Here is a 26,318-nt window from a genome sequence, read left to right on the forward strand (position 1 = left end):
GGACGAGAACCCAAAAACATTGTGCCGTCGGCCACTGGCATCATAAAAACATTTCGTTTGATACCATCTCATTTATTTAAAAGATATTAAAAATAACTGCAATTTGAAAACAGAAAATCCCACCACTTAACAATCATTGCGGATCAACTGGAGTGAAAGAGTGAATCAAGTAGACAAAACATTTGGAGAGCGAGAGGGGCAGAAAGAGAAAGGTTGGGCTTTAACGTCAATGGCACTTTTAAAACTATTGTTTCTTCCCTGAACACTCACTGCACAGTACAGACATTCTTGAGCAGACTGGAGGGAGTTGTGACCATATTAGGAACGTGTTACAAATCGCGTCTGAGGGAATAAAATGCCATCGGTCTCGGCTGCTCGGGGCGCGGCTCCTCACATCCTCACCGCTCTGCACCTCCTGCCTCGGGTGGATGTGGGAGATCTGACATGTCACGATGTTTTTACAGAAGAGATTCATGTTTTAGGGATGAAGTGACAGAAAAGTGAGGATCAGTTCATGAAGTTTTGTACAGTTTAGATTATTTTACATAACAATGTAGAGATTGGTTGACATTAAGTAAGGACAGAGATACAAATCTGGCCCCTGAATCTGTCCCAGAAAATGAATGTGCCCAAAATAGTGTTACAGTTATTGTTTCTCATTTCGGTTTCAATCACAACCCTGGATTCAATCATCATGCAAACAAAACTACAAAATATTTTGGACAGCACATTTACTGGCCTGGTTGTGTTTTGTTCATTATCCAACAGTTTGGACTTTTAAGCTCTAAACGAGTGTGTGAGCCTGCTACTAAATAAAAAAACAGCTGTTGCAGTGATATGAGGATATTAATGTGCTTACATAGGTAGAAGTAGATCTGTAAAACATGATATGTCAAGCCTGTGTGTCCAGTCCAGTACAGACACAAACACCATTAGAGTAGCGCCATCCCGGGTTGGGAAACTATTTTGAATCTTTACTTTCTGGGACTTACCCTCCTGGCCACCAGGATGAAGTTGAATCTTTTCCACTGAAATATTGAAGGAGTTTTAATTATCTTTTACGTTTTGGGCTTTCTGCCATATTCTGAGGCTATGAAGATTATAAACCTGTTCTTCCTACAATAAATCATAAATCCCCCTTTCAAGTTGAATTATTTCTGGCACTAATCTTGTTTCACACGTCTTGTGGACACGGGATGAACGCTGAATCTCGACAGCTTCGTTCTTACACGACCAAGACATCCAATAAATAAAAAGAGGGGGAACAGAGTAAATGAGGAGGCCGTTACAGCAAGGGCTTTAATCAAAAGCACAGGCTTCTATTTATTGACCGTTGCACGCACATGAACAGGGGAGAGTATATTTATACAGAGGAGTCAGTACCTGCAACACAGAGGAGAAGGGAGAACGCAATGTCTCGCTCTTCCTCTCTCTCACACACACACACACACACACACTTTGCAGAATAAAGACAGAGCACAGCAGCCTCTTTGGTCTCCTACTTCATTTCCACTGGTCAAAGCCGATCACCAGTCACCATTCAGAGAGCAGAGAGAGAAACACACTGGCAGAGCAGGAGGCAAATACCGAAACCTACGAGAGCTTTTGCAGATTTGCACTTTTTTAATGTGTCATTTAAAGAACAGTGGCACACAACTCTGTTTGTATATAATGTGACATTTTTTTCCCCACCGTCAAGTGGAGGATGAATGATTCATGCTCTGCAGAAGACATTTAAACAGCAGTTTGTTGCGAACACACATACAAAGTACCTGCAAAGTGTAAATGTGGGATGACAGAATGAAAGTCCTGTCACTACAGTGTGGACATGATTCTTCACAAAGTATTTAGTAATGAACCAAACTGAATGTCTACGAAATACATTTCTTCACCGATCATTTAAGACTGTCGTTCTTTTTTTCACAACTTTCCCAAACACAAGGTAAATAATAATAAAAAAGCAGCTTTTAGATAAAACATATATGAGTTTGCAATAAAACATGAGTGCAAATTATTTCGCTTTTTCCCCCCCCACATCATTGTTTCCCTTCCACAAAATAAAACTCCAAAATAACACAGATGAAAAGTATAAAGTGGAGGGAAGATTAAATAGATTCCTGGACGCCGAACACTTTTAATAAGAAGTTCCTGCACAGCAGAAGATAACTGTGGAAGGAAAAGCGATATTTAGAAACGCCTGCTCTTCCTTCCACCTCTGTTTCATCCCCAAGATACGAACTGACACACAAACAAAAGGCCAAACTCTCCTTCCTCATCAATTCCTCTTATTTTAATCATCTATTTCTCACACTCTCTTCTTTAACTCCATCCTCAAGCATACACCCGATTTTCTTTTTCTTTGGCTCACTAAGAGGGTAAACCACTAACCCGTTGTGTTCGACTGCGTCATCGAGTGTTTCCTGGCTTCTGTCTGCATCAACACAGTGTTGCCACGGCGACGTCCTATCAACGCTTCCTGTTGAACCCGCATTAACAGCTGCTGTACTCCACATCCCGGAGGAGACTACACAACCTTCCATTCTACTCGTACACGCACGAAAATAACCCCGACAGCGTGCGAAAGACGGGAGTAAGACAACAAGTTAGATGTAACACGTCCGTCTTTGAGAAACATTTTTGAGAAGTACATATATTTATGACTTGAAGCACGTTCATGCTATTTAACTTCCTGTTTAAATATCAAGCCATGAATCCTAAAGGACGGCAGAGAAAAACCTCCAGCATATCAACAACTACAGTCGTTCTGTTCTTGAAATAAACTCCCACATAAATATCAGAAAGAATTCACTGCATCCAGCTTCATAAATGCAAATGCTTGTTATTTTTAGTCACATGTGCTTGGAAAATGTATATCTTTGGGCTTTGTTCAGTATTTTTTGACATTTATAGGCAAAACAATGATCAATCAATCAAAAAATAACGATGAATCAACAATGAAAGTAACGATTAGCTGCAGCCCCAATTAAATCAGACACAGAGACAATCAATTCTTTGATTTACCAAAGTTATACTTACAAAACACCAGTGTGCTTACCAATAACATGGTCCAACTTCCTTTACTGTCAAATTCATATAACTATCTTTGTTATTTAATGAGAAAATTGGATTCAAAGTCTCGACAACGATTATAAAAATGTGCATGAAGCCAAATATGACTATGAAAAAAGTGATTCGGATTAAAATACATAAGCTCTGTTGCCAAAAAGAATATAAAACACTTGAATAACATCAACTGCACTTGGTTTTCACAAAAAGTGGAAATGCAGGATGCGGATGGCACTAAGCTCTCGTCATTTGGATCTCACAGCAGCCCTTCGTTCAGTTGGGAGCGGCATCAGCTTCTAAAATAAGGTGTAAAGTCCATCTCTATGTCACAGTCAAAGGTCATTGGGAGAGATCCACGACTTTCACTGCCAGGTCACAACGCATCTGTGGCCTCACATCGCTACACACTACTCACACGCAAATAACACAAACCGACAGCCCCAACACCCGCTGAGTATATTGCTACCTTATGGACAGAGGTGTCTGTTTCGTTTTTTGGGTTTTTCTCTTCTTTTTTTTTTTACAAAGGAAAACCTCGACCGCGTGACCGACCCATCCTCAGACAGCTCTGAATCCCAGGGCTGATCCAGTGTGGGTCGCCGGGCGTAAAACTACGACTCCCAGGCACTTGATTGTAACCAAATGTACAGTAAAGTTGTCCACTGGGTCAGCAGGTCTCTGGCGCACAGAGAGAAGGCAGCAACATTCAAGGTCAGACCCAGAAACACAAAAGCCCTCGACCTCACACACAAAGAAAACAACGAGCATCCTCAGCATGCATATCAAAGATATAGTGATATACTGTACGTCGACAAATTAGATAAGTGGTTGGTACTTGCGTTTACACACGAACACATGCTGCTGGACCTCTGTGCGATGCTACAGTCAAGGTAACTAGCACACAAGTTGAAGCCAACCTGAGAGAAATTGACTGCCGACGAAAAACCCGGCAAATAAATTAGAATATATTTCTGGAAAGTGTGGAAACGAGAAGAATGAGAATGAGGTAGAGACAGTGACTTTGAGAGTGAGGATATGAAGCAGTGAGAAAAGTGAAAAAAGCAAGAGGAATGAGAAACGATGCCGGAGCAAAAGAGAATTCAGAGGCAGAATGACAGGTACTGGTCTTTTGCTCGATGGCTCGGGTCAGTGGGAGTTGGGACGGTTGTCTGCGTCTGCGTCTGCGCCGACAGACTGACTGCTTCACATCTGCATGCGGAGTCGGGGGTCTGTGAAGGGCGGCTCAGAGTCATCCATGGGCAGCACCAGGCGTGTGCCCCTCATCACCAGCTCGTGGTCTCCGTACGTCAACTCTCTGTCCAGGTCGTCAGAGGTGACGCCAGCGAAGGCCAGGCCGCCGCTGGTGTGCGCCCCGGAGGCGTCTGTGCTGACCGTGATGTCGCCGTAAGTCAAGTTGATGTCGCCGTCGGTCAGGATGAGGTCAGAGTCGTCATCCTTCAACTGGGTTTCATTCTGGGGGAAGACGTTAGACACTCCATTAACTTCACAGAAACTCAAATCTGCCGGTAAAACAAAACCCCTCAAGCTAAGCCTCTGCACCTCATGGTTTATCTAAATAACTTTCTTCCATTCAGTTAATACAGGATAAAACCTTCACAGATACAGTTTGGCTCCTGTATGAGCCGGTGTCTGACCTCGAAGGCCTGGGGGCTGGTGAGGAAGCGGGCGAAGGGGGCGCAGCAGGGAGGCAGCGTGGCTGTGAGGGGGGGGCCGCTGTGAGTCAGGATGGGCTTCAGGTAGCTGTAGAGGGGGCTCGGGTCAAGGAAGGTTAACATAGAGGAACATGCACTGAGAGACAGAGGTTAGACAAAATGAAACAGAGACACCAGTACAGTGAGATTCATGAATGATGAGTCGGACATGTTCAATTTGAAAAGAACAACAACAGAATCAATTTAAATCAATTAAGTCATTCAATATAATGACCTTAATATTGCGTCATCACTTAAAATTATAGATCATTTATCTTCCAGTCTGTATGAGGCACTCCCCCTGCTGGCTGACACTATGAACTACATTAGTCTCCACGCAGTTACAATAGATGCCACCAACAGAAAATTGCTGTCAGCTCAAAGTACCGTGGAAAATTAACAGTAATGCTTGTGTCTAACGCTAATATGCTTAACAACTTATATTTATTACTTATTTGCACTGCTTTTACTGCACTACTTATACAGTGTAAACACACAGAGCAGCTGATTTGCACACACCAGTCATGGTGCACTCACTTCCCATTTATCACTCTTTGTATATATTGTGGACTGTTTATCTTTCGCACTACTCTTAACTCCGTGTTAAGAATAGAATAATGATGTAAGTTTGTTTAGTATGTAAGTCCATTGAAAGTGATTCTAAACAGGAGTCAAATCCCCTGTATGTCCACACATACTTGGCCAATAGAGCTGATTCTGTTTCTAAATCTTCATTTTAGCTTCTATATACAGGTTTTACTACTGATTTAAAAATTATTTTAAAAATAGTTAAGATAATTCTATTTTTCTGTGACGATTTCGGTATGTTTTGTGTACTTTTATTTTTGAATATATTTCCTTATTTTAAGGTTTATCCTCCTTTAGAGGGTTGCCATTTATGTGTCTAGCTCTCAGATAACTAACAAATTATAATTATTATAATAATTCAAATCCCCCACATAAATAACAAAAAAGAAAAAAAAATTCTCACTAAAGGATACTTGTGGTCAAAGTTGTACCAAATCCTGAATAGATAAGCACTTTCTAGTTTGGTGCTTCTTCTCTCTGGTCCCTCGGCGATGCTCATCTAAAAAAAAAAAAACACAATACACAAGGTTATAGGCATATTCTTGTGGTCATAATACGTATCAGCATCTCAGAATAGTAATGCATCTATCACAAGAGATTGACTCACAGGGTTATCTAGATCAGAGTCCACTCCCACTCTGTGAACAAACAAAACAAGGAAACACGTGTATATCATTTAGAGTTGCAACTGTCAGAGCATGATGGGGTTAAGAAGCATGTTTCTCCTGTTTAACGAGTTCCTGAGCAGAGAGGCTTATTATCTTAGTTACTCACTGGAAATCCAGGGATGGATATGAGTGGGGCTGGAGGAGAGGCCTACCTTATGCGCTGGCAAGACAACATCTGGGTGGTGCCGCCTCCACAAACCCACACGGTGAAGAAGACCACGAGCAGAGTGGTGGAGAACATCATCTGACGGGCGTACGTGGCCGTGTCCCTGATGGACAGGGCGAAGGTCATCGCACCACGCAGTCCTGACGAGCAGAGCACAGATGATTGTTATGAACCCACATTAAGCGTGTGTGTTTACTACACAAGACAAACCTCTGGTCACAAGCCTGTGTTGTTTTTTGATTTAGTATCCGCATACAGCAAGAAACTAGAAAAGGTCCCAGTGGATCCACAGGGTGCAGAGGCCTTAGACCCCAAATCCATTCAAGTCTTATTTTGTACTCAGATTTATACAGAGGTTGCCCTGTGCATGATGAACATCTTGTATCTGTATTCCACTAACCTGCGAACATCATCATGTGCTGAAAGTTGGACCGGATCTTGTTGCGTCGCCCCAGATTAAGAAGGAAGGAGAGAGGGTAGATGTTGGCGGCTCTACCCAGGAACACTGCCAGCTGGGAGGGGAAGAGGTTAAGGAGAGGACACCAACACAAAACAAAACCGAGGGCAAGTTAATTCTGTTCCAAGCTTATTTACTGACCCCCTCAAACCAATTACTATTTGCATGTTGGTGGTTAATTGTAAAACGGTGGGAACTTTTTCTATTCCGAAACTGACGTGACTGAAAACGCTTTGACTAAAAAGAGGCTCATCTGGTGTTTTCTTCACAAGATTTGGTCGTTTCAGACGCAAAAGATACAAAAGCTCCAACGATGAACATGGGATTAAAGACATGGCTCTGGAAGGTGAACAGGGTCAGACCCATGTAGGAGAAAATGAAGTTCTCCGCCAGGAAGTTCAGCACCTCGAACAGCTGCAACACACAAGAAACAACATCAGACGGGATTAGATGACAAAGGATTAGTTGGTGAAAAACCTGTAAACATGTTTACACTAATCCAACAGCTAAATACACTTGGCTGGCACTGCTTTGAATACAATCATTAAAATTAATTCTATAAAAGAAAGTTATGGCCACATTGAAGAAAAAGAAATTCTGAAATTTGAGAATAATGTCTTGATATAATGAGAATATAGAAAAAAAAAAAAAACTTTTTTAGGAAATAAGCAGCAAAGAGGACTTGTGCTCACTTCAGATCCAAAATCTTCAACCAATCTCTTTGTTTCTTAAGAAAGTGTGAACTTTGTATAGCACACAGATTCCACCACTGTTAACTCGCCCTTTCTAAACTTTCTAAATAAATGCACAAAAACAACTAAATATTTGAAGCATGTTGAAAAGGACCAGAACGAGCAGTGGTTCTAATGAGGGCCAGGTCTGACCTGTTTGGTCCGGTCCTGGGACTCGGGGGACAGGTTGTTGAAGGTGTAGTGGGCCTGAGTGATTCCACAGAACAGCACAGCCACCACGCCTGCAACACATCAGCAGGGAGAGCACATGGTTTCCAGTTGAAATACTCACTATATTCAGATTGTGTGTGTCTGTGTCTGTGTGCGTGTGTCTGTGTGTGTGTGTGCGTGTGTCTGTGTGTGTGTGTGTGTGTGTGTGTGTGTGTGTGTGTGTGTGTGTTTGTGTGTGTTTGTGTGTGAGTGTGAGTGTGTGTGTGTGTGTTACCTGTGAAGCCACAGGCCTCAGCCAACAGGAACGTGCTCCATGACATGAGGAAGAACAGAGCCGTCTCCAGCAGCGGGAAATCTCTCAGCTTTGTGAACTTGGTCACGTACAGACGAGAGTCAAGAAGTTGAACAGGACATTCAGACAATGAAACACGGAACTTCATTAGAATTCAATAAAGTGGATATAAGGTTTTTCCACCAGATAAAATAACAAAATATCTGCCAATGCAGTGAGAGGATATTATTTGAGTCTTTCAGTGGACCAATGGTTTATATTTATCAGCCTTCGCTTGGGTATGACTACTACTGTGTGGCATGTTAATTTTTTCTCCATTCTTTTAAAAACAAGGCCAGACCTTAAAGAATCAATTAAAATATTAAAATAATATTTTTTTCGTGTTATATTTTACACCAACCCATTTATAGCAGCAGCAGTGGGATATTGTTAAAAACAGTAAATTAACCCATGGCTCTGGTCAGACTTTTTAAACTTGTCTTGTATCAATAAATAATAACACAAAAAAGATATGAGAGCAGTGACGACTCCGGTGGCCACCCCGAGAGCGAAGGAGCCGCTGAAGACTCCGAGGAAAACCCCAAAAGATTTCAGTATCGCCACGATATCGAAGTTGTGCGTGTTCTCTCCCTCGGGCTGGTACGCTACTATAGACCTGGCGTTACACAAAGAAACAAACGTTTAATGGAAACATCTTATGCAAAGTGTAAGTACTTTCCTGATAAAAGACAAATAACCGTCAGTGAAGGTTCAAATAATTTCCCAACTTATTAAGCTGCAGTTTAAGCCTAAATACAGAAAGTTTTGTAGTAAACATGTGAACATTTTATAACCTCCCAGTACAGCATCAAAGTTTTTGCTAAAGAAAAACTTTAACTCACCTAGGCAACATGGGATAAAGAGAAAAGAGGTCATGAGGTTGAAATAAAAGAGTATTTCATTTATTCAGTGTTGATACTCAACTTATAATGAAATTTTGATTCAAACTGAATGCTATATAAGAATAATTACAGATATAAAATGTGTCTCCAGTTTATACGCATGCAAGTTTCCACTGAGGTCAACAGAGGACAAAAAATACTGAATGTAATGGTGCAGTTTAGGTTTAATGTGCTGCCACTATCACAAAAGCTAACAATGAAAAGATAAGAGGTATAAGGTTTTTATCATTAGGTGCTGTTAAATACACAGTTTTTCACGATAGAATAAAAAACACAGGAAGAAAAAGAGACGACGGAGCTTTTTCATTCTTCTGATGATTTAGTCAGATAAAGAATCTGCTTTGGAAATCATGTGGACAGGAACATTCCAGAGAACTGGCAACGCAACACAAACTCATTGAGAAATAATCTGTCATAGTCGCACACTGCAGAATTTAGTTTTGGATTAGAGAAGATGAGCCAGGTCACTTTATACTTCCTCTTTTGTACAATTTGTGTGAGTCTGAGTCGAGTATCAACACTGAAAGATCCCAGCAAAAATATACTTGCAAGAAATAGTACCACACGTCTCATCAAACTTGGCTCAAATAGATTTAGAAACAGGGTTTGAAAGTGGAGTGTGCCATGAGAGGGACCAGTAGAGGTTTTTAATATTGTGCAGGGTCATTGTCAATGCAAGGATGAAAAAAAGGTATTTTAAACTATTGTATTGATATAATGGAATCAAAATGGCACACATCACTTCCAAATAATAGTTTCAAATAGAATTGAACCAAGTCTGCCAGCAGACCATATTCACCCTCTGCCTTCACAGCCCCCACACTAGAAAAACAAATCATCAGGCATTTTGTCTGTAAACACTCGCGGCTTCGTGCCCTCTTCTTGACCTCTGTATATACAGTAAGTCTGAATATAATTGGAATGTGTTCTTAGCTGGAATAAATGAATAATTAATGAAATTTTCTGCATCTACAGCTGAATCAGCCCGAGTGTAGAAACAAATGACCAGTGATTTGTCATGTCGCTCCCAAGGCACCGCACACAATGCCATGCTCTACTTAGTACACCCGTTCAATGGGCTGGTCCGACTCTCTCCTCCGCTGTGCCTGCCTTTAGAATTTATAATCCTGTGGAAATAATTCAATGTAAAGCAGGAGAAAAACTAGCTGAGGTACCACCTCAGGTTTAGCATCACATCGATGAGAAGCTGATATTAGTCCAAGGTCACTGGTAATTAATAAGAAAATGCATGACTCACACTTCCATTATTTCTGTTAAAAAAGCAGTGAGTTAGCATCAGCGGCCGTGCGAACACTCAGGACAGTTTGGCACAGACGCAGATTCGACGACTGTGCGTGATGTCAAACAGACGGAGGACTTACGAGGACAGAACCAAGGCCACGGCGTCGTTGAGCACGCTCTCTCCAAACAGCAACGCGTACAAATCCACGTCCACATGCAGCTCGTTGAAGATGGCCAGGACCGTCACTAAGAAACAACGAGAAGCACCATGAATCTTTCTCCACATTAGAAATTACCAAAATAATGATACACATCAGCAAGCAAGTGGGTCCAGAGCTTCAGGAGCCATGCTCCCAATCTATAATGGTTTATTGTTTTAAACATTTTGATTAGTATTTTTAAGTTATACCACTTACAGCTGTCTTTTTGTCATATATATCATATTGTAATAATAGAAATAACATTAAACGGTGCACCATTTTGGAAGTTAATACCCAAGAAATTAAATAACTTTACTGTTTTGTGTGAAAATCTGAACAAAATGCAATATGGAGCTTTGATATTTGCATTAATTGTATGAAAGAAAATGTTTTTGTATTTATATAGAACTTGTCTAGTCTTGATGACTCAAAGCTCTTTACAGTACAGTTTTACATTCACCCATTCACACACACATTCATACAGTGCATCTATTAGAAGCACTTTTTTTGTCCTATGAGGGGCAAGTCGGGGTTCAGCATTTTGCCCAAGGACACTTGCATGCAGATGGGGAAGACGGGATCGAACTGCCGACCTTCAAGTTGAAGGACGACCGCTCTACCCCTCAGCCACCCCAATATCAAGTTATTTTTTTTTAACTGATCTGCACCAGTTATATTTCTCATTATCGTATATCAACATCTTTAAGTTTTATGATGAAATGGTTTTGCCAGTTCCCTGTTGGCGGGAACATGTCCCACGAGCTTTCAACAACTTGTAAGCAGGAGACACATTAAAGGCTGAAGACCAGCACACGTACCGGGGTCTGTGGCCGAGACGATGGCTCCAAAGAAAAGACAATCGGTGAAGAAGAAGTCTCCGCCCAGCTGCCCCACCTGCTTCATCAGCGTCACACAGCCGTACATCATCAACCTGACGGAGGAACAGGCGGTCATTTAGCAATAAGTCATAAACTACACTGACTTTATTGGCACTGACAACTGACTTATATAAAAATGTTTCTGGTATAAAGGTATCTTGTGCATGTCTGCTGTGCATATACTCCAATATAAAGTTGAACATATTAGATCGGAGGAATGTTTGTATCAGTGTTTTCCTTTTTGGAAAATAATATTCTTACCCGATAACGAAACAGGAAATAACCGTCCCCAGAAAGGCATAAGCGAGAATAGATCCCATGTTACGGAAAAAATGTCTCTGGAAAACAAAACAATTTAACACATCAACACTCTGAATAAAATCACACATTTTCACTAAATACATAAAATACTTTGGTCTCTGAAGACGAGAAGGAACAAGTGGATTTCAGATTTCATAATGAAAGGAGAACATTGATTGAGTCAAACATGTTTTAAAAATGTTGTAATTGTCAAAGTATTTTTAATGAAGCAGTAGAAAGGTTGGTTAAAATACTACTGCACTTTAATACTACTACTGTAATGTTACTGTACTATAGGCACTACTGTAATACTACTGTACCCTTTTCAAGCTGTAGCCAGCATGGAAGATGATCGGTGGTAGAAGAATGTTGAAGAACACTTCAGGGTCAAAGGTCACCTGAGTCACAAACAGAAACAATTATCATGTATTATTGTGTAATAATATCATGATACATTTATAAATTACTAGAATAAGGAAGGACACTTAAATACTTTAAAGACACAGTTGTTTTCCTGGAAACTTCGAGGCTGCTGTATTATTGAATCACTTAAATAAAGGGAACATCGTGAAGAAGCTTCATGGCCGTACATTGTAAAATGACAAAAGAACATTGTAAAATGACAAAAGAACATTGTAAAATTACAACATTGTAAAATTACAACATTGTAAAATGATGAAATGAGAACAGGGGACGGCTTTTAAAGTGAGAGGGTTGCCACCTGACTTTCTGTTTTGATTGTGTTGGTGGAGAATCGAGAATTCAGGCTGCAATGCTAGACACAAAACTAAGAGGTCAAGAGCTGAAAAGTGAAGTCCAAAAATGCTTGTTTTGTCTGATCAGCTGTTAAAAACCTACAAAGTTCTGTAAACCATTATATGTGACAAACAACTTCTGAACAATACAACTGCTTGAGATGAGACAAACTTCTGCTTGACATTAACACCGTACCTTTCTTAGCATCTCATTATCTTGCACGTCGTCCACCTCGTTGGGACTGATCTCCCCTTTCAGAGTGTACTCGTAGAACTTGCCGCTGACGTTGATGAGCAGGGTGGCGGGACTGGCGTTCACGTTGCAGCTCAGCGTGACGTTGCTGATGTCCCGAGGAACGTGGATGCCGTAACGTAGGACAACGCCAACAAGCACGCCTGAGGAAGGAGTAACAAAAGAGCCGCGACAAAAACGCAACGGAGGGGAGAGGCGATTAATGAGCAGATTGAATAAAGAGATGTCACACTATGTAATGTAGAACAGCAGAAGTAAGAAGTAGCAGAACATTCAAATACCCACAGAAAGTATTAGTTCCTCAAAGTCTTTTTCGGATGGCATATACCTGAATTTACTTGGGGTGTCGGGTTATTATTGGTCTTTCATCTCTATTATTAATATTACCATTATTATTTATGTGCTTCCTTCTGTTTTTGAACCATCCATCTTTGTCCTACAGCTCTTTATACTTTGTGCTGAAAAGTGCTTTGTATATTAATATATATATTATTACCTTAGATTTGTCATTTTCTGCTCATGAAGAAGAGTTTAAAACCACAACCTTCCCAAATCAGTCTTTACACTTTAAAGACATTTATCGTGATAGTTATTGATATCGTGATCATTTTCAATATCCTACTTTGAATAGATGGGTTTAGTGACTTCCCAACACTGGTGAGTGGAGTTTTTCTTGGGTTGCAGGACGGGTTCAGGAAACAGTTTGTTTACTTTCATGTTTCATAAGTAGTTCTCTCTGGATAAGCTGTGTGTCATTCTCAAGACCAGGCCGAGTGCAGAGGTGGTGTTTGTGTAACTAAGCTTGTTTGGCCTGCAGCGTCTCTCAGGACCGGCCTCATGTGTGAATGTACTGAAAATGAAATGTGCTGCAGTTCAGTAAACAGGATCACGATAGTGTTGGCAGCTGATCGAAGAACTATAATTACAACAAGACTGCTTGACAGACACCATTACTGACAATAACTCCTCAATTAATTTGTCAGTGCTTCTCCCATCATCTCTATCAGACATTTTGTGTCTGTACAAATACTTTAAACATTGACATTGTTTTCCATTATGTTACAAACTGTGGTAAATTTTACTGATATATTGCACTCTTGTCTGTCCTGGGAGAGGACTTTATTACATGTTGCTCTATTTGAGATTTCTACGGTTTTCACCACCTATTATTAGGATGTTTTCTAGTTCTAACTCAATCTTGTTGAGGGTTAAGAACCTAAGATTATCACACCTTGTTGAGCCCTTTGAGAGAAATTGTGATTTGGGAATATGGGCTATACAAATAAAATGTGATTGATTGATAAAGTGTCATTTTCTGCTCATGAAGAAGAGTTTAAAACCACAACCTTCCCAAATCAGTCTTTACACTTTAAAGACATTTATCGTGATAGTTATTGACCTATTATTACGATGTTTTCCAGTTCTAACTCAATCTTGTTGAGGGTTAAGAACAGAGGATGTCGCACCTTGTTGAGCCCTATGAGACAAATTGTGATTTGGGAATATGGGCTATACAAATAAAATGTGATTGATTGATAAATAACACGGACTCATTTCAGATCGGATCTTCAGCAACAAAGCCAGAGTCCCTCTCTCTCTCACTCTCCCTCTCTCTCTCCATCACTGTCTCTCACCATAGATCATGGCCAGTCCGGTCTCATGCAGGAACCTGAAGCGCCGGTGCTTGAACAGCCAGATGGTGAGGATGGTGAGGGTGAGCAGCAGGATGAAGATGAGCAGGTCGGCGCTGTCCTGCCGGTGGCTCTCCTCCGCCTGCTTCTCCGTGACGATGTTCTCCATGGCGCTGTCGGAGGAGGAGGAGGATGCTCGACACACACAGATGCTCACGGACAGACCCACCAGCACCAGCAGCCACAGCGTCCTCGTCGCCCTCCTCGCTCCGCTGACAGTCACTCGACCCAACATGTCGTCCGACGCTGGGACGTCTCCGTGGGATTTAAACACAGGAGGGGAACTTCGTGCAGATGTGGAGCCACGACCAGGATCTGGCTGGAGGAGTCAGGCAGCGGAAAGACGACAGCAACACACAGATCGACCCCGGCCCGGAAGTGAAAACCAGCAGCAGAAAGTGCTCAGTGTTTATTTCAAAGGTAAAAGCAGCATAACAGGATGTTGTTGGTTTAAATCAACAATAAGCGTAAATAATTGTGTTGTGATGTATGTGACTCATGAGTGTTCGAGAGCATATATGTTATCGTTTCTCACGGTGTATTTCAAAAGGTTATGATGCTAGTTGTAAAAGGGTGGCTCTTATTGTGAAAGTACCATTCTCATCCTTCAGAACAGGAAGTGACATACATAAATAAACATGTATATATTTGTTATTTATGTTTTAAATTGAACATCTTGGCTCTTATGTGATATCACAGATTAGTGATTAATAAACATTTTTACAACGTACAGTATATTATATTGTTAAAGGAAATATAAATCATAGCAACAGTACAAACAGCTTAATACAAGTTAAATATGTAAAGTCGACTATTATATTTTATCATCTTTGAGGCAACAAGTCTCATGTTATAGATTAAAGACGTGACGTGAACATTGACTGTATATATATAAAGGGACGTGAAGTTAATGTGACGTTCATATTAATCGGAAATTTTGCTTTTCTAAGGGGGAAGTAGTAAACATCACGTAACTTTGGTTCTGAATCAGTGTGTACAGCGTGTAAAAACTTCTGTACGTGTACATTATATATTTTTCAATCTTAAATATGCATGATACAATCTCTTCTTTCAAGACGCAGCTAACTATATGTGTACTAAACGTGTGCTGGGTCTGCGTGATCTTACATGCACATTTTACGGGGAGTACCTGAAGGCAGCAGTCGTCACCACAGTGGCCGACATGTTTTCTCCTCGTTAGCTGAACTGGAGCGATTTCAAATCAGAATCGTAATATTCACTGTTTCTTCGCAGGCGATTAATCATCGAACACATTTGTTTATTGAAGGAGAACGAAGATGACGTCTAAAGTGAAAGGTACGTTTAAACCCACACACTGCTAGCATAGCTGCTAAGCTAACGATAGCAGGTTAGCCATCTCTATTGTAAACAAGCTGCTAATGCGGTTGCGTCGAAATGAATTAAAGATTATAGAAATAAAAAAACACAATTGCCGGAGTGTGGCTCCTGGATGTGAACCAGTTTTTCCACAGCTCCGTGTTTGAAGCAGGTTTCTCTGGACTGTCTGTGCTCAGTGTGCTGTTATATACAGTTAGCTTCAAACAAGCTAGCTTCAAGCTAACTTAGCTTCAAACGAGCTAACTTAGCTTAAACGTTTCTTTGCAGTTTCACAAACTGATTAAAATAACCTCATAACGTGAAATCTACAAGCGATCGAGTGTCTTCATCGGACTTCGTTGTGCCATAACAACTACAGGCAAAAGTCAATAAAGCTAATGCAGCCGTATTGAATGTAGAATAATAAGTTATATTTATATAAATATGTAGCATTAAAGTAGAGTATAATTATCAGGACTCACGTAGCAAAAATGGAAAGTGACTACAAATCAAAGTAATGTTTGAAATACATATGAAATGACTGTTGACGTATGGAACCATCTCATGTTGTTGTGAGAGAAGCCTCCAGCAGCTCATTACACCAAACACACTGTTTACTTTTGTATAAGTGCAATTCCTTTAGAATTGGCTCCAAATAGGTTTAATCTATAACAAATGATAACGTTTGAGCATGGCTGGTCAACATGTCTGCTAATGTGAATAGTTTAGTAGATAGAAGATGAGCTGATCTCCAAAATATTCAAGTTTTAACATTTAGAGCAAAGTTTGTGTATTATTTATGTGTACAAAACATAATGTCATAAAGCAATGAAGAGCTCCCATAAGTTTAACCAAGGTCTCAGACCTCAATTTATATATTTGATATGGCTTCATATGGCGTTGCCTCCTTAAAGCTTGTCACAACAATTAAGAACCATGTTAAATAACAACATTTGATTTTGTTTGTATTGTTCTTCTCATATAATACATCTCATTCTCCCACTGACATTGGCCATCGGGGTAAATTTGGCCAATCAGAGTCCTTCTACACTTTAAACCATCAATGTGATTAGTTGATTATCCACTCTACAGCCTGAGCCACAGCTGCCCCACAACTTATCATGGGTTCCTGTAAGCAGCTGCCTACCCCTCTTAAAATTATCATAATGGATCCCCACAGGACAAGCCTATAAGAAGATAAAGCAAAGCATTTTCAGGGCACAGTTTTGAAAGTAATTAAGATATGGCAGTTAACAGAAATGGCTGAGATCAAGTAGAAGTCTGAAAGACCAAGAACACTTTCTGAATGAACTGCTCCCAGGATTGCTAGAAAGGCAAACCCCTGGAGTGGTGTTGTACTGTTTTACTGTGAGGTGACACCTGTACAAATATAACCTTCTAGGAGATTTTCTTACAAGGAAAAGTCCTTGTAAGAAAATCTTTCCTGCTTCCTTGGCACAATATTCAGCATCCGAACTGAGCTAAAGAACATCTAAACAAGCCTGATGTGGAAACAAGGTCTATGGACTGATTAAGTCAGAACAAGGAACAGGATTTTGTGAAAAAAAAACACCTCTGCAACTACAAAGCGAAGCGGTGGATTAATCATTATTTGGGCTTGGGTTGCAGCCAGTGGAACATTTCATTTGCTGAGGGAAAAGGATTCAATTAAAATACAGCAAATTCTGGGCGCAAACCTCACAGCACCTGTAAAACAAGCTCTGAATCTGAAAAGAGAACAGCTTCTGCAGTTGGATATTATCCTAATCACACCTCAAAATCTACAATGGACGACCTTAGAGCAAGCTCAAGGTCTCTTCATCATTGCCCTCCAAGTCCCTGTTTGAGTTTGTTCAAGATTAAAATAAAGTAATCTTGCTTAAAATATTAAATATATCTTTATATATATATATTTAACTTTTCCTTTTTAATGTCAGTGTTAAATTGATCCAAAGACGACACCTCTGACTTATGTCAGTTCAGCATATGCAAAGAGTTTTGACAGTGTAAATTGTAGTTTCCTAAATACATAAAGCAATAAGTAAGTGGTGTTAATCATTTGTTCACGGTCACCTGTTTTGATTCTAGTCGGGAAGGTCGGCTCCAAGAACAAGGAGGACGCTCCGTATGAACTGGAGAGTCAGTTTGTCCTGCGGCTGCCCTCGGTGAGTCTTGTACATGATGAAACTGATTTTTTTATTTATATGTGATATTAACTGCGATTGTACTTAAACATGTGTCCTCTCTTACAGGAGTATGCTTCAACAGTCAGAAGGATTGCACAGTCAGGCAGTATGAACATAAAGGACAGACTCACCATTGAGCTGCACCGTAAGATGCTTTCATGTTCATTCATAGTACTGACATCACAGTTCGAACTCCTGTTTCAATTGTATTAATAATCAGTGTTACGTCCTCAAGCATCCTCTCTAATGCAAAACATGTTTTCCACCTGCATGTTTGTTTTCCAACTGAACAGTGACGGCTGTGTCTAGATGGCAGCGGTTTCTACAGCCTCCAAACATATCATTATACTCATCACATCATTCCTCTTGTTTGTTTTTTAGCTGATGGTCGTCATGGCATAGTGAGAGTGGACCGCGTCCCTTTGGCCTGCAAACTGGTGGATCTGCCTTGTATGATTGAGTCTCTGAAAACTGTGGACAAGAAGACATTTTACAAAACTGCTGATGTCTGTCAGGTAAACCACCGCAGGGGCATTAAATTGGAATTAAGTTTCCAGTGAAGATGTCACCTTCATTAAATACCTTATTTTTTTTAAGTCCATGTTAAGGATGAGTATGTGTTAAACAAGATTTTTCTTCCAGATAGAGCAGCACCATGTTGTATATATACAAACACTGGATACATATTTAGTTAAGGATACGAATTGCAAATATGTATTTTTTTTACATTAAAATTTTAATTTTAATAGTTCATTATTATGCACGAGTACAGAGACTTTAATCAGCAAAATGCTAATAAAGTCATTGATTATGAATTTTGCATGGTTCAGATGCTGGTATGTACACTAGATGGAGACCTTTACCCTCCACTAGAGGAGCCGACTGGCACCGACCCAAAGAGCAAGAAAAAGGACAAAGACAAGGACAAGAAATTTGTTTGGAACCACGGCAGTAAGTCGACAAACATCTACACACGACAGCATTTTGAGCTGAAATATTGGCACATCAGCAATTCAAGAAGTACAGTTTTCCCCCAGCACAGCTGAACGAGCTACATTGACTTCATTAATCCTGTTGTTTTGGTCTCCAGTCACCTGCCCTCTGAAGAACACGCGCAAGAGAAGATTTCGGAAGACAGCGAAAAAAAAGGTTTTGGCATTTCCATTTCCCCGTCAGCGCTTCAATCCCCTTTCCCATCCATCCGTTTAGCATCTCGTCTGATGATCCATCTCTTTCCCCGGCTCTCTTCCAACAGGGCATTTACATTTCATAAAACAAGAACTGTGGTGAAAGTGAAAACAAAGATTTACATATAAATAAAGCCTTTCCATCTTAGTTTGCCCCAAAGGCCTGCAAAAAGCAATTCACTATTGCTTTGATCAAAGAGAAAGCAAGTGTGCACGAGCACTACACTTCTACATTGTCTTTTGAATAAATCTTCCTGAAGTTGCACAGCCGAGCCATATTGATTTAGCCCCTTCTGTTTTAATCGCTAATGTGCACGCTGGCACTCAGCCAGCTGCTACCTTTCAGAGTGTGTGTATGTGTGTTTTTGTGTGTGAGTGAAAACGTACATGCAACTCGATCTCTCTCTCTCTCTCTATCCACAGTATATTGAATCTCCTGATGTGGAAAAGGAGGTGAAGAGATTGCTGAGCACAGACGCTGATGCCGTCAGTGTCCGTATCCTTTTAGTGACCTACTCATATTCTGCATGTCCATCATGTATTGGCCAAACACAACAATGGTGTTACATTTATTTACTAGGTTAGATGGTACAATTCAGAAAAGTAGTGCGTTTTGTATCATGTTGAATGAGCTGGAAATGATTCATGGATTTAAACCGACCCCATGACCTCAGCTTTAGATGAATCATATCGCTGTTTTGTATTTTTCAACAATCCTAACCTTGCTCCCATCTCACATGCTCACCTAAAGTGACTCAGTCGAATGCCTTTGTGAGAGCGACGCACTTTGCAAGGAGGCTATTAATGCTCTAATGAAACTCTAAACTTATCTGACAGAATAAGAGCACAGCAGGGCCGCTCTCAATGGCTTGCTTCGCGTTAATTGAGATGGACTGTTCATTATCATTGCTTAGTTGGTCACAGTGAAGCTGCATTCTAATTATAGTTTTGGGAGTTTGCACGCAGCAGCAGCAGCCGACACACACACATGACGTGCTAATGAACGGTAAAGATGCGGCAGCTCCCGCAGAGCATCATCTGGTTTTTACCCTTCAAGTCAGGATCAAAGATGAGCTTGAGGAAAGAGAGAGTCTTGAAAGATCATGAGTTTTTTACTGGAGGAGTCTAAAAGCTCAGAGGAATCTGCACACTGTGTGTTGACCTTAACCCGAGATGTTCAGGATGGGAAATAATAGCAGAAGATGAGTCCAAGGAGCCGGAGCAGCAGGGCTCTCTGGCAAACCTGGACTCCTCACCTGGCCCCTCAGGACACAAGATGGGTCATGGATCCTCTGGTAAGTCAAACATGCTTTTATACGTTTTATAAGTGTGGTGAATAAGATACAGCAGGCTTAAAGCAGAACAGGGGTGTGTGTTAGTACCTGGGCCACATGGCCTGCAGAAGCTTAAAGCAAGTAACATTTTAATCCAATATTTGAGAGTGAAGAATTGTCTCTGTCAGAACATCATCCTTGTCACTCTTCTTAGCATTTTCTCCCAGTGATTTGAAATGGAAGAAGAACACCCCCATGCTTTAGTTACTCTTTGGCATCATGGTTATTTCACCTCTATATTTCCCAGAGGACCTTCTTTGAACCAAGGTTCTCAGGCTGGCACTTATTGCCACATCAGTTAAAATGCATGAAAAGCATGACTGCTGTTTCATTTGCTGCTGAAACCACTGATTTGCTCTCTGCTTTGTAAATGTTGCCTCAACAATCTATTGTACGTTCATGCTTCCGTGACTTTTACTGCACCACAAAGTGTGGGCAAAGTTTTACTGGGTGACAGGGGCTGTTCACAGCAGAGTGGAGCATGCTGGGTGTTTGGATTCCACTGTTATGATATCTGGTTCATGCCCTGTGAGGCTCGCATCCCTATGAGCTTCTGTTTTCTCTGTGTCCCACATCAAACCCCAGCACATGTTCTAAATTCTCCCTGTTTTCCTCTGTATGTCCGTGTTAATCACAATATCCCACGGCCAGCCCAGCGTGACGAACTGAGAGAAATCTTCAACGACATCAGCAGCTCCAGTGAGGACGAGGAGGATGAAGGGGACCGACACGAGGACGAGGACCTGAACATCATGGACACGGAGGATGATCTGGTCCGACAGCTCCAAGACAAACTTAACGAGTCGGATTCTACTCAGCATGAGAGCGACAGAAACAGCCAGATAGGTGAGAGAAAAAAACAAATGTACATTTTTAAGTCCCCAGATGCAACTGCAGAACCTTGGGGTGCTGTTTCTTTTTAAACCTAGCCAAACATTACTGTCTCCATTCTATACCCATCTAGAAAATGAAAGTTTTTTTAATTGTTAACTTTATTAAGAGCTTATGGAATTATGATGATAGTGTCTTTATTTCACAATGAATTTAATTAAATAATTTGTATCGAAGAAAAATTCCAACTATTCTCTCTATATTTTAAATTGAATATCTGGTATTTTGCTGTGGGTTAGACTCTAGGGACGATATGGTTTTATCTGTTTTTTTTTTATTTGTTTGTTTGTTTACAAGATTATGTAAAAAAAACTACTTAACCAATTTATCAGAAATTTTGTGGAGGGCTGGGGAATGACTCAAGGGAGAACCTATTACATTCAGGTGCAGATCAGGGGTTTGGAACCAGGACGTTTTTCACATTCTTTAACATTGTGAGATTAACTTTTCAACATTTTCACTGATATGAGAATAATTCATGGATTCTGATGGAAAAAAACGAGGCAAGACTGATATTTATGAGTGTTGCTATTTGATGCAGATTTAAATAAAAATCCGGATGTAGGAAATTTCAATGTGGTTTTATAACAGGAATGTTGGGCCTTGGTGGATTTATGCACTCTACTGAGTGCCACTCTAGTGCCGTTGTTAATCAAAATGATTGTTTGTTGCAGCACTGTTGACATGGTTTAGTTCTTGTTTGTGTAAAATATAGTTTACATCCATTAACAAATTGTCTAGAGTCCAGACTTTCAGGTCTGAAAAAGCTGCTGCATTTTTATAAATGAAAAACATGAGGAAACTCTGAGATAAATTATGTATGCTTATATCCATGCAGTGGGAGGTGCATGTTTATTTATGTCTTTTCTGACACATGCTGGATAATGTGTGAGTATTTGTTTGTTAGTGTGTGAGTTTATCTGTGCTTGTAGCTACAGTAGGTGGATGAGGCAAGTGCAGCATTAGAATTATGCAATGGTTGGTGCTGTACTTGCAACTTCCATTTACCTGTCAAAATGAACCCTGATTCTTTCAGACTCACTCAATATAACAGCAGTCTTTAACTTTTCAGTCGCAGAGTTCACAGCAAAGAAATTGACCGGCGATGATTCATGCTGATGTCAGAACCTTCTTGAAGACCAGAGATAGCCCTGACATGAAATCAAATCAATCCCCGGGATACTTGTCAGAGGTCAACAATAACCTCAGCAGGATGTTTTAATAAGAGCTGAGATTTCTAGGCCAGACATTACACACACCAACACAAGTCGTCCAGCTTTGATATAAATACACGTGCCGCGACCCCTGCCCACGGAGATGCTCACGCTGACAGCTCTCAGCTCTGATTCTCCACTAGCCAAGCTGATAGGTGTTGTGGCCCAGCGTGTAACTGAGACAGCTGTCCATTCAGACGGCTCAAGGCATCCTTATCAGCATACATGGAGCTGTCATTCAGCCACAGTATTGGTCAGCTCCTGTATCAGTTCAACAGAGCCTCTCGCGGTGTGTGGGAGTCTGGCTGTGCGTGTCTCTGGCAGCTGTACGATGTGGTATTAAATGGTTCTGCACTGACTCCCTCCTGCATGATTTTGCATATTAGACCGTGCCAGTGGAGGGAAGCAGAGGATGTGTGCAATTAGTATGAAGGATAGTTGATGGCGGAGGAGCCACAGGTTGTAAGACACTATCACTCTGTCTGGCTGTAATGAGAACCCTGTGTGAGGCCCGGAGCAGGCTGATTTAGTTGTGTGTTTTAGTGCTTCAGCCTGCTGGCTCATGTCCTTTTTAAATGGATTTGTTGTTCCCATTAACTGCCATTTGTCAAGCAGAAATGGAGACAACCTGGTGGTTCAGCAAGTTAAGGTGCATATCTCGTCCTTCTGGTTTTATGAATGCCGTGCCACTCTGAAATTGTGGCTCGTCTTTCTCTCTCTGCACAAGAAAGCAGAAGCATTAATTGTTTTTTTTTGTTTTTTTTAATGACGGTTCTAACACGTGAACTTCCTGCTGTCCCCCACAGTTATGGAGTTTCAGGTGCAGATCAACACCATCAAGGCCAAGCTTCAGGATACTCGCGCCCGGAAGAAGCAACAGCAGGAGCTCATCTTGAAAGTGGAGAACCAGGCTCTCAAAGTAAGCTGTACACAAACACACATGCACAGACACACTGACGCTCGCACTTTTTTTCTTTTCGCCGTCATTCAGAAACTAGGTCTGCGTGTACGGAAACATAAACAACAACATGCAGATGAGCTCGGAGGCAGAAGTCTTCATGCAGCATAAGTTCTCACCCAGTGATGTGAAAACAAAAAAAACCCAGATGATTCTACTCAGCGTTGGAGGCCATTATTTTGTTTTTGTCATTTAAAAGCCTTGACAATTCATTTTTCTGCCAGTCCTTAGCAGGGACTTTACACTGAGTGAACTATGAGCAGACGTAGCCCTTTTTTACTTTGCCATTTAGAGCTCTCGTTGCGCGGTGTTTTGGGGCCGACAAAGCCCGTTATTATCACAGTCACAGGGAAAAGGTCAGCTGTCTCTGACTGGCATTCCAAGTGGCCTTTCTGTCAGAGGAGATAGCGACATGAGCAGCCCAGGCAGACACACATTTAAAGCCATCACGATTTAATGAGGCTCAGCATGTCGACTCCAACAAATCCCCTTTGTCTCTCTTTCCCCTCACAGAACCGTTTCAAGGCCTTGTTCAGTGAGATTATTCTGCAGGAGGAGCGGGAGATGGAGCAGGTAAGAACCTCTTCGCGAAAGCCCAGGATCAGGGCTAGCTGTGAGCTCTCTGCGGTTTTCAGCACTTTGCATGAATTTACCTTGTGGGACTATCAAGTACCGTGTTTAGCAGATGAGGTGTTCCTTGCCGTCCTTTTTAAACCCAACGATTCATCACGTTAAAATCAATTTGTCAGCAGCTACCAGTGGTTTCCTAGTGGCCACCCACTGTCCTGGGTCATGCTTTGTATTGAAAAATGAAGGGAGCAAACTAATGTGAAAAGACATGTTAATCATCATCTACTTACCTGCCAATTACACCCCGGGGCTCACGGGCGTCCATCACTCACTCTGTTCTCTGCTTCAACAGCTGGCCTCACTGCAGGAGCAGCTGGACTCACTGATCGAGAAGTGACCACCAGGGGGCAGCCTGATGTCATCTTCAGCCATACAACACGCATACACACACACACACACACACACACACACACACACACACACATACATACACAAGATGAAGAGAAGCAGAAGAAGCTTCATCTTGGGAGGAGGGAGTTTTTTTTAACTAACTTGCTGTGTCATTCCTTTCAGTTTCTGTTTTTCATACATTACAAACTCAGCAGAAGGATTTTTGTTTTAAATGTTGTTGGATTTTCTTTGTTGCTTCAGATGATAACTATTTGGTCAGTTTCAAAAGATGAATATGAGGTCCATCCTGAAGCAAACTTCGACTAAGCATCTTAACATTTCATGACTTGTATAAAGAATAAATTTCATTGATACACAAGAAAGAAAATTGTCACCTTTATTGCGTGCGAATACATTTCTATGTGGATATTTTCAGGTTTGTATCTTTGTTGCTGCTTATAAGTGCAGTGAGAGTCTAATCTGAGTAGATCTCAACAGTGTCAGGATGGTTTACATTACAACCTGACATCAAAAATAATGGTTTTACATGGGAAACACTGTATTTATACAGGAACCGGTTCTGTCAGGGATGTTTGAAATGGCAAACATCTTGTACGCACATGTGTATGGATGTCAAAGGGTATTTTTCGGGCACAGCTTGTCCAATCAGGGACAAAAGTAGTGTCTCCAATATGTGAAAAAGTTGATTTTGGTTTGGGTTTGGTAGAGTTTCATGTAAACTTGACTTAAAACCGGTCAATTGGGAAAAAAACTGAAAAATTAAATTTTTGGGTCAGCAGGAAGAAAGTAAGTTTATGCAACGTCCCCCAATGGGACCTATGACGTGTGTGCGTGCGTTTGTGCGCGTGTCAGCCACAATGTAAATACCAAGGACAGGTGAGGTGAATATTCATTATTTCATTTCATTGTCATCTGTAAAGGGACGATGGGGTTTATCAGGCAGCAGGTGAACATTCAGCTCCCGTATGTGTTGGAAGTGAAAAATTGGCAAGCGAGAGGATCTGATCGACTTTGACAAGGACAAACTTGTGATTGGCTGAACGACTGAGTTTCTCCACTTCTCTTTAATGCTGTGATAGAAAGCTGTCATAGCACAGTACATTGTCGCTTTAGACTGAGACTACATAGCCACAGAACAATGTCCAAGCTGACCTCTGTCTGCTGCACTGGACATGTGAGCGTCACAAACAGACCATGGAGTATTGAGCCTTTTTCACAGTAGACATTTTGACACAGAGGAGAAAAAAAAGAAGGCTGAATTCCATTTCGCTGCTTCACTTGCAGGGTCCCTGTCCCCCTCATGTCTTCCTGGGACACTTGAACGGAACAAGAACCATTGTTAACACACCAGCGCTCTTCACACCATGACGTGTCAAAATGTCTGCTGCGAATAAGGCCCATGGAAGAATGTGACCTGGTCTGATGAATCACATTTATATTTTATTTTTTTGCACATCACCTGGACGACTACTGGGTGCATATACATTGTTAACCCGAGGAAGAGCTGGCAGCAGGATGCAACAAGGGGAGGAGGGGGCGAGCCGGGGGAGGCAGTTTGATGCTCGGTGTTCTGCTGGGAAACCTCGGGTCCTGGCATTCCTGTCATGTGGACGCTACTATGTGACACGTTCCACCTACCGAGACATTGCTGCAGACCCCCAGTCACGACACCGCTGTTCTCATGGCAGTGGCCTCTTTCAGCAGGATAATGTGCTGCTCCACACGGCAAACATGGTTCACCAGCGTGTTAGGGAGCATCACAATGAGTTGAAGACGAATATTTGACCTCCATCTTCCCCAGATCTCATCCGCTGTTTCACTGTTGGCCGCATGAAACAAGCTTTTCGAGGACATGACTTCAGGCCTCAGGAGGCTGTGATAATTACTTTCTGGAGAAAATTAGTATTCGAGTTAGTAATTGGCAGATTAATTGTTAGTTGCACCCCTGGTTCCACTTCAAAGATTCCAGGATGCACAATAACAGCCAGGCAGAGACATGCTCAGTGGAGGAACAGGCCTGGAACCTTCACCCAGAGAAAGCCCAGCCGGCTGTTAAGTACTTGCTCTGGGCTGCAGCTACATCACTAAACCACCATCGCGTCATCAGATTACACTCCC

The 26,318-nt window shown here is 41.3% G+C and overlaps 2 protein-coding genes across 2 annotated transcripts; one reads left to right on the forward strand and one right to left on the reverse strand.

Annotated features, from left to right (window-relative positions):
* Window positions 1-1,298: 1,298 nt before the first annotated feature.
* slc9a6a (solute carrier family 9 member A6a) lies at window positions 1,299-14,439 on the reverse strand. The gene is made up of 16 exons (XM_061079999.1): window positions 14,055-14,439; window positions 12,364-12,563; window positions 11,733-11,810; window positions 11,374-11,450; window positions 11,053-11,165; window positions 10,175-10,280; window positions 8,365-8,506; window positions 7,834-7,939; window positions 7,542-7,630; window positions 6,958-7,071; window positions 6,601-6,712; window positions 6,187-6,340; window positions 5,974-6,004; window positions 5,780-5,865; window positions 4,722-4,827; window positions 1,299-4,539 (listed from the first exon to the last, which is right to left on the reverse strand). Exons 1-16 carry the CDS (start codon window positions 14,344-14,346, stop codon window positions 4,270-4,272), a joined length of 2,076 nt encoding a protein of 691 aa, XP_060935982.1. The 5' UTR covers window positions 14,347-14,439; the 3' UTR covers window positions 1,299-4,269.
* An 827-nt stretch (window positions 14,440-15,266) lies between these two features.
* On the forward strand, window positions 15,267-24,561 carry taf7 (TAF7 RNA polymerase II, TATA box binding protein (TBP)-associated factor). Its single transcript, XM_061079370.1, has 12 exons — window positions 15,267-15,428; window positions 17,538-17,614; window positions 17,702-17,780; window positions 18,017-18,150; window positions 18,466-18,586; window positions 18,726-18,784; window positions 19,246-19,318; window positions 20,004-20,117; window positions 20,808-21,002; window positions 23,068-23,180; window positions 23,733-23,792; window positions 24,142-24,561. The coding sequence occupies exons 1-12, from the start codon at window positions 15,410-15,412 to the stop codon at window positions 24,184-24,186; spliced, it is 1,089 nt and encodes a 362-aa protein (XP_060935353.1). The 5' UTR covers window positions 15,267-15,409; the 3' UTR covers window positions 24,187-24,561.
* The last annotated feature ends 1,757 nt before the right edge of the window (window positions 24,562-26,318 follow it).

The sequence above is a fragment of the Limanda limanda genome, chromosome 10, assembly GCF_963576545.1.
Source record: "Limanda limanda chromosome 10, fLimLim1.1, whole genome shotgun sequence".
Classification (NCBI taxonomy): Eukaryota; Metazoa; Chordata; class Actinopteri; order Pleuronectiformes; family Pleuronectidae; genus Limanda; species Limanda limanda.

Excerpts from the sequence above, each read along its gene's own strand:
- slc9a6a (XM_061079999.1), bottom strand. The coding sequence starts at position 14,346 with ATGTTGGGTCGAGTGACTGTCAGCGGAGCGAGGAGGGCGACGAGGACG. Across the intron at positions 10,281-11,052 it reads CGTCTCGGCCACAGACCCCG|TGACGGTCCTGGCCATCTTC; the intron begins GTACGTGTGCTG and ends GTTGTTTCTTAG. Across the intron at positions 6,713-6,957 it reads TGTTCATCGTTGGAGCTTTT|CTGGCAGTGTTCCTGGGTAG; the intron begins GTATCTTTTGCG and ends TTCCCCTCCCAG.
- taf7 (XM_061079370.1), top strand. Across the intron at positions 18,785-19,245 it reads GGAAGACAGCGAAAAAAAAG|TATATTGAATCTCCTGATGT; the intron begins GTTTTGGCATTT and ends CTCTATCCACAG. Across the intron at positions 23,181-23,732 it reads TGGAGAACCAGGCTCTCAAA|AACCGTTTCAAGGCCTTGTT; the intron begins GTAAGCTGTACA and ends TTCCCCTCACAG.